Source organism: Glycine max, chromosome 5, assembly GCF_000004515.6.
Source record: "Glycine max cultivar Williams 82 chromosome 5, Glycine_max_v4.0, whole genome shotgun sequence".
In the NCBI taxonomy this organism is placed as follows: domain Eukaryota; kingdom Viridiplantae; phylum Streptophyta; class Magnoliopsida; order Fabales; family Fabaceae; genus Glycine; species Glycine max.
The window spans coordinates 31,910,643-31,919,054 of record NC_038241.2 but is presented as its reverse complement, the minus strand read 5'-3'; the positions used below and the strand labels follow the sequence as shown (position 1 = coordinate 31,919,054).

Below are 8,412 nucleotides of genomic sequence, written 5' to 3'. Positions count from 1 at the left end.
TATTCTATCATAAGATTTAATTGTTTCTTATTAAATTAAAAATTTAGCCCACAGGCAATTTTTATGTCACAAGATTCAATTTTATGGTATGTTTACATTGGTAAAAGATACAATTAAGATTAGTATGTCTCAAATTTTGACATAAGCCTTTGAATTTTGCAACTTCTCAAACTATTAGTTTTTTTGATATTCAATGTGATGTTCCCAAACTCAAAGGAGATAACTATAAGATATGAAAGGAGAGAATTCTTCTACAATTGGGGTGGATGTACATAGACTATGCTATAAGGAAAGACGAACCACCTACAATCACTGATGAAAGTAGCCCAGCTGACGTTGCGCTATATGAGCGGTGGGAGCAATCCAACCGGCTCAGTGTGATGTTCATTAAGACCAAAATCTCGGCTGAGATACCTGGTTCTGTTGACCAGCATGAAAAGGTCCGAGACTTGCTTAAGGCCATTGATGATCAGTTCATCACTTCAGATAAAACTTTAACAAGCACCTTGATCATGAAGTTTTCTTCTCTTCGACTCACCAGTGTGAAAGGTGTGCGTGAGTACATCATGAAAATGCGAGATATTTCAGCTCAACTTAAGAAACTAGAGGTTGATATGTTTGAGTCCTTCCTAGTGCATTTCATTTTGAACACCCTTCCACATGAATATGGGTCGTTTAAGATTTCCTACAACACACATAAAGATAAATGGTCTATCAATGAATTAATGACCATGTGTGTTCAGGAAGAAGAAAGACTTGTAATGGAGATGGGTGAGAGTGCATTGCTGACTACTGCTTATGGGAAGAACAAAACAATTAAGTCTCAAGCTAATCAGAAGAGGAATGGTAAAATACCACCTCAAGCTGATATTAAGAAGGTGGCAAAGTGTTTCTTTTGCAAGAAGAAGGGACACATGAAGAAGAATTGCCCCGGGTTCCAGAAATGGCTTGAGAAGAAAGGTAAATCAATCTCATTAGTATGTTATGAATCTAATATGGTTAGTGTTAATATTAACACCTGGTGGATTGATTCTGGATCTACTATTCATATTGCAAATTCTTTACAGGGTATGCAAAACCTAAGGAAACCAGTGGGAAGTGAGCAAAGCATTTTATCAGACAATAAGCTAGGCTCACATGTGGAGGCCATTGGAACCTGCATTTTGACTTTAAGTAGTGGCTTTATTTTAAAATTAGAAAGGACTTTTTATGTACCAAGTTTTTCCTGAAACTTGATTTCTATTTCAAGGCTTGTACCGTTTGGATATTCCTTTAATTTCAAAGACACATCATTTGAGTTATTTTATAATTCTGAATGTGTTGGGAATGATATCTTATCTGATGGTCTTTATCTTCTTGGTTTACAAAATAATGCCACTTATAGTTCTATGCATGTTCAAACTGGTATTAAAAGGTGTAATATTAATGAGAATTCCTCTATGTTGTGGCACCGGATATTAGGACATATCTCCATTGAGAGGATTAAAAGGTTAGTGAAAGATGGGGTACTCAATACTCTAGATTTTGCTGACTTGAAGACTTGTGTGGACTGCATTAAGGGTAAGCAGACCAACATGTCTAAGAAAGGTGCTAACAGGAGTTCAAGCATATTAGAAATAATTCATACTGATATTTGTTGTCCAGATATAGATGCACGTGGTCAGAAATATTTTATCACCTTTATAGATGATTATTCACGATATATGAATGTTTATTTGCTTCATAACAAATACGAAGCATTGGATGCCTTCAAAGTCTTTAAGGCTGAAGTTGAGAACCAATGTGGCAAGCAAATAAAAATAGTGAGATCGGATAGAGATGGAGAATACTATGGCAGATATACTGAGAATGGACAAGCACCTGGTCCCTTTGCAAAGTTTCTTCAAGAACATGAGATTGTTGCCCAATACACTATGACTGGTTCTCCAAATCAGAATGGTGTGGCAGAAAGAAGGAACCGGACATTATTGGACATGGTGCGGAGTATGCTTAGCAACTCCAATCTTCCTAAATCCTTGTGGGCTGAAGCACTAAAGACGGCAGTGTATATATTAAATCGTGTTCCAACCAAGGCTGTCCCAAAGACACCTTTTGAGTTGTTTAAAGGTTGAAAACCGAGTTTGAAACATATGCGCGTTTGGGGTTGTCTGTCTGAGGTGAGAATATATAACCCATAAGAGAAGAAACTTGACCCGAGGACCATTAGTGGGTATTTCATTGGATATGCCGAAAGGTCTAAAGGTTATAGGTTTTATTGTCCACATCATATTATTAGGATTGTGGAATTAAGAAAAGCCAAATTTATTGAAAATGATTTGATCAGTGGGAGTGATCAATTGAGGGACTTAGGTTCTGAAATTGATTATATAGAATCTCAACCTTCCACATCAAATGAAAAATTGGTTGTAATTCATACCCCTCAAGTCCAAAGGGATGATGAGCAACACATGATTGACATTCCACAAACTGTTGTTGATAATCCAGTAGATCAAGTTGATCATCAAATTCATGAAAATGATGAACAACCAGTTGAACAACATGATCCCCAAGAAAATGTTGATGCAACATTAAGGAGGTCTACTAGAGTAAGAAAATCAACTATTCTTAGTGATTATATTGTATATTTGCAAGAATCTGACTATAATATTGGAGCTGAAAATGATCTTGAAACTTTTGATCAAGCCATGAGTTGTAAAAAGTCAAATTTATGGTATGATGCCATGAAGGATGAGATGAATTCCATGCAGAGTAACAAAGTTTGGAACCTTGTAGAGTTGCCTAATGGGGCAAAGGCCATTGGATGTAAATGGGTCTTTAAGACCAAAAGGGATTCATTAGGCAACATTGAGAGATATAAGGCAAAACTTGTTGCTAAGGGATTTACTCAAAAGGAAGGAATAGATTACAAAGAGACTTTTTCTCCAGTATCTAAGAAAGATTCTCTTCGTATAATCTTGACATTAGTTGCTCATTTTGACCTTGAGTTGCAACAAATGGATGTGAAAACAACTTTTCTTAATGGTGATTTAGAGGAGGAGGTTTATATGAAACAACCTGAAGGTTTCTCCTCTGATAGTGGTGAGCATTTGGTTTGCAAGCTTAATAAATCTATATATGGTTTAAAACAAGATTCCCGTCAGTGGTACGTTAAGTTTCATGGGATAATTTCTTCATTTGGTTTTGATGAAAACCCCATGGATCAATGCATATGCCACAAGGTTAGTGGAAGTAAAATATGTTTTCTTGTTTTATATGTAGATGATATTTTACTTGCAGCCAACAATCGGGGTTTGCTACATGAGGTGAAACAATTTCTCTCTAAGAATTTTGACATGAAGGATATGAGTGATGCATCTTATGTCATCGACATTAAGATTCATAGAGATAGATCTCGAGGTATTTTGGGTCTATCACAGGAAACCTATATTAACAAAATTCTAGAGAGATTTCGGATGAAAGATTGTTCACCAAGTGTTGCTCCCATTGTGAAGGGTGATAGGTTTAATTTGAACCAATGTCCAAAGAATGACTTTGAGAGGGAACAAATGAAAAACATTCCTTATGCTTCAGTTGTTGGAAGCCTCATGTATGCTCAAGTATGCACAAGGCCTGACATTGCTTTTGCAGTTGGAATGTTAGGAAGATATCAGAGTAATCCAGGTATTGACCACTGGAGAGCTGCTAAGAAAGTGTTGAGGTACCTTCAAGGGACCAAAGATTACATGCTTATGTATAGACAGACAGACAATCTAGATGTGATTGGTTATTCAAACTCAGACTTTGCTGGTTGTGTTAACTCTCGTAGATCAACATCTGGGTACATTTTCATGATGGCTGGTGGAGCTGTTTCATGGAGAAGTGTTAAGCAGTCTTTGACTGCTACTTCTACCATGGAAGCTGAGTTTGTCTCTTGTTTTGAGGCTACATCACATGGTGTATGGCTTAAAAGTTTCATTTCTGGGCTGAAGATAATTGATACTATTTCAAAGCCTTTAAGAATTTTTTGCGATAACTCAGCTGCTGTCTTTATGGCTAAGAATAACAAAAGTGGAAGTCAAAGTAAACACATCGACATTAAGTACTTAGCCATTAGAGAAAGAGTAAAAGACAAGAAAGTGGTCATTGAGCATATAAGCACTGAGTTGATGATCGCTAATCTTTTAACTAAGGGCATGCCACCGTTTAAATTTAAGGATCATGTAGAAAGAATGGGACTTGGTTCCACTTTATGATTGTATACTTATATGTTAAAATTGAAACTTTTATATTATGATATTTTCTCATATTTGGGTGCACATTGATTTATTTGAGAAAAATTATGTTTTGGACCAAGAATAAACATTAGGTTTATTCATTAAGTTTTATTACCACTTTGAGTATATTGCTTGGAAAATTGAGTATATTGTAATACATGGATGATATTACTCGTTATAAGAAGAACTATCGCTATGATTCGTATATTCATTTCTTAAGAAGATTGAGCATTAAATCAAAATGTTTAGACCAAGTGGGAGAATGTAATAATTTGGTCCTAACATTTTGAAAATCTGTAACGCTCGTCAGTTTTGGAAGCCAAATTGAATGGCTGTTAATGGGTGGTAATGACCACTAATGAATTGTAACAGCCAATAATGAGTGGTAATGGCTAGTAAATGCATTCTTGATGGTAGAATACCTATATAAGCACATGAATTTGGTCCCTAAGCTCATCCCTTCGAATTCAGTCTTATACACCATCTAGAGAGAGGAAGAGAGAGTTTGGAAGAACCAAAACAAGAAACTCTTCATGGCAATGGCTAGAGGTATGATTTGATCTGTAATTTCCGCATTTTATTAATAACCTGTGTTTTTTTTGTAGTTTGTAATATTACAGGTTAAGAGATTTATTCTAACATTTGTATGATAGTATAGATAATCCCATCTGCTTCTTATCACTCAAAAAATCATAGGACAATTTTTGTTATAGGTACAAAATATTCAAAAGATATATTTGCTTACATGTAACTTATCCTTTCTGTAGGATTATTCAAGAAACCTTAACGCCTTCAATTCGGAAACATAGAGTACACAAGAGAACTAGATGTACATTCTTTTTTTGTAGGGGAAGATAAAGTTAAACAACCTAATTATTATTCTAACTACATGTTTGATTACTATAATCATATGAATAATTCAAGAATGAACAACCATCCCACCTTTACCATCACTGACCAATAAAGTGTTAAGTGTAACAATTTTCCAGCACCAGATTTAATGGCACCAGTGTCCGGTCCTGCAATCAGTGAAGAAAAGACATTCAAACATTAGTACTGCAAGTCTGCAACCTTAACTTTGGGTTAGAAGGGATCACTCCATTAAGATATACTGAAGGTTCCAAGGAAAAAGGCATGAATTTGTTCTCTAGCTTTATTTTATTTTATTTTTTGAAGTAAATGAGCAAGAAGAAATAAAATTACCAAGAAGGGGAAAACAGTTGAGTGGTAGTTGATTATATTTGCTGAGGCCGAAGAGCACTGATCGGTATTTAAAGTTAAAGATCACTTATATATAAATATAAATGACATAAAGAAAATTAAAAATTAAGAAAAAGTGCGAGACATTCCATTGAAATATCTATCTATATAGCAACTTCAGTTATTCCCTGTGCCAAGTTGATTAGGTGAGATTGTGAGAAACACCTCCATACCCATAAATATAAAAGTTGATTAGTTGATTACTACTCTCTGGCCTATTGACTCTGATCTCATTCAGGACTTGGTTAATGGTGTTGAAAATAACAAGTTCAAGCTTATGCAAATGTATAATTAGGAAAAGATAGTATAAGGTCAAGAAGTAAAACGAATGACAAGAGTTTTCTAATTTGTTTTTCCACCATATTTTCAATCTTACGAACTGACCCTTAAAACTTTTCTAGCTCACAACCAAATAAAATGTCACATGTCCGCTGTAAAGAGAATAATGAAGGCAAGAACGACAAAAGTAGCTTGCATGAATCTTGGTATCTAAACTCTTTTATCATTGTTGCACCAAAAATGTTTACCTAATTTCAATGATTGGATCCACTGAAGGTTCTTTTCTTCCTAATTCACATGCTTACCATAAACAAAATCATATAAAATAGTAGTAAAATAGTAGATAATAAATTAGAGTGCTTAAATGATTCATTCCGGAAAATCACACCCTAAAAAAAAACTCAGGGACAAACACATTACCAGGAACCGAAGTTATGCAATGTCTTGAACTACCCAAATTCCAAACTATCATAATCAAATTATTTACAAATAGTAAGAACTAGGAACTATTTGGCCAAGCAATTTAAAGGAACAAACAAGTGCATCAATTCAATAATCAGTTTCATCGTTTGATTGTCTATATTAGTAATATTACTGACCTGGATGAATTGGAATACTCTGTTCATTTCTGAAGAAGTTTTCTGGATCAACCTCAGTCTTGATCTTGACCAACCTCTTAAAATTGTCATTGAAGTACTTGACCCCATAAACAGCTCCTTCTTCATAGCTATTCTTTCCAAAACTGTTGGTACCAATATCAAGGTCCCTGTAATTTAAAAAGGCACTTCTTGGATCACTGGACACAAAAGGGGTCATGTAACTATACAGCATTTTGGCCTGACTAGTAAAATTCTTTTCCAATTCAACTCCTGGATCATCCCAATTCACAGAGTACTGAATCTTGAACAGATTCCCAGCACGGTGAGGAAACGGTGTCGCATCAGACGAAACCTCACTCATCTTCCCTCCATAAGGATTGAAAACAAATCCAGTTTTCCCCAATTCAATCATCTTCTCCCATATCCCCTCTAACCCCTTTTTGGAAATTGGATTCTGCACATAATCAGATTTTCTCTTGAGGAAACTTGCTGAATTGAGATCCCTATCAAGCAGTGCATCAGGCTTAGTGGTATTGTCAAAATTAGACCACCAAAGCACAGAATCAATCCAACTCAATTCAGTGCAATTCTCCTTGCTCAAGCCAAGAGCCGGGAACTCCTTCCCCATCAATGTGACAACCTCATCAGCCCCTCCAAGAAACAAAGCCATTACAGTGGCTCTGATGGTTCTCTGGCCCTTCACAACCTTAGAACTCACTGGCTGCAACAGCAGCCTCATGAAAAGCCTATGATCGGTGTGCGGCGCCACCTGCTGCCATTGCAATACAAGCTCAGTGGCACTCTCATTCTGATCCAAACTCTTTGCAATCCGAAAAACAGTAACAACTTCAGGCACAGGAATAAGTTTCACAGTGTATGATAAGATGACTCCAAAGCTTGCTCCACCACCTCCTCTAATGGCCCAGAAAAGATCTTCCCCCATGGATTCCTTGTCAAGAATCCTACCTTTGACATCAACAATTTTAGCATCAACAACATGATCAACAGATAACCCATGTTTTCTCAACATGTTACCATACCCTCCTCCACTCAAGTGTCCCCCAACACCAACAGTGGGACACACCCCTGCAGGAAAGCCATGAACTTTACTCTTCTCCCAAATCCTATAATAAACCTCTCCAAGTGTGGCACCTGCTTGAACCACAGCAACCTCGTTTTCCACATCCACAGTGATGTTCCTGAAGTGGAACATGTCGAGGATGATGAAGGGTTGGTCGGAGACATACGAGATACCCTCATAGTCATGGCCACCACTCCTTATCTTGAGTTGAATCCCAATGCTTTTGGCGCAAATCACAGCACCCTGGACATGGGGATCTTCCGAGGGAGTGACAACAAGCAAGGGTTTTGGGGTTGAAGTGGTGTTGAATCGGGCATTGCGAATGTAGGCTTGGAGGACAGAAGAAAAAGAAGCGTTGGTTTGAGCAAAGACTATGTTGGAAACTTGGTCTTGTGCTTTTGTGTAGTTTGTGAGACACTCGAGGAAAGAGGTGTACACCGATTCTGGTGTTGGAGCTGCCACCGAAGCAGAGACATTGAGAAGAACCAGAAGAAGAAAAAGGAAAGTCCCAGATGGAAAAAGACTTGACTTTTCCATTGGGTTGGTGGGTACCATGTTTGGAAAAAAAAAATGGTGGAATTCTAACTTGTGTGTGGGTTATACAGTTACAAAAATGTTAAACGAACCCCAACAGTGTCCTACCTCCAATAAACACCCGTGAGATGGATGGTTAGTAGTGTATAACGTGTAGAACGGTAAGTGTAGCTGCTCATACAGTTATTGCTTATGGAAAAAAAAAAAAAAAAAAACAGGTTTTCTTTTATGTTGTTTTTTCTTCCCGACACACTTTGAAATACCCAACGTTTGAATTGTCAAAACAGGTTTAGATGTCAGCGAAAGAGAAAACGAAGAGATCTACTTATATAGACCCCTCGTGTTGCAGCTGCATTGTACATTCCCTTCACATGCGGCACTTTATTCGGGAACGGATTCAGATCCT

At 36.9% G+C, this 8,412-nt stretch overlaps 1 protein-coding gene across 1 annotated transcript; it reads right to left on the bottom strand.

Moving 5' to 3' along the window:
- Positions 1-4,906: 4,906 nt before the first annotated feature.
- On the bottom strand, positions 4,907-8,364 carry LOC100781731 (berberine bridge enzyme-like 21). The gene is made up of 2 exons (XM_003524054.5): positions 6,392-8,364; positions 4,907-5,272 (listed from the first exon to the last, which is right to left on the bottom strand). Exons 1-2 carry the CDS (start codon positions 8,025-8,027, stop codon positions 5,160-5,162), a joined length of 1,749 nt encoding a protein of 582 aa, XP_003524102.1. The 5' UTR covers positions 8,028-8,364; the 3' UTR covers positions 4,907-5,159.
- Between the last annotated feature and the right edge of the window lie 48 nt (positions 8,365-8,412).

Bases quoted from the DNA above. Each gene is read 5' to 3' on its own strand.
- LOC100781731 (XM_003524054.5), bottom strand. From the start codon at position 8,027: ATGGTACCCACCAACCCAATGGAAAAGTCAAGTCTTTTTCCATCTGGG. The intron at 5,273-6,391 runs GTCAGTAATATT...CACTGATTGCAG, and splicing joins GAGTATTCCAATTCATCCAG to GACCGGACACTGGTGCCATT.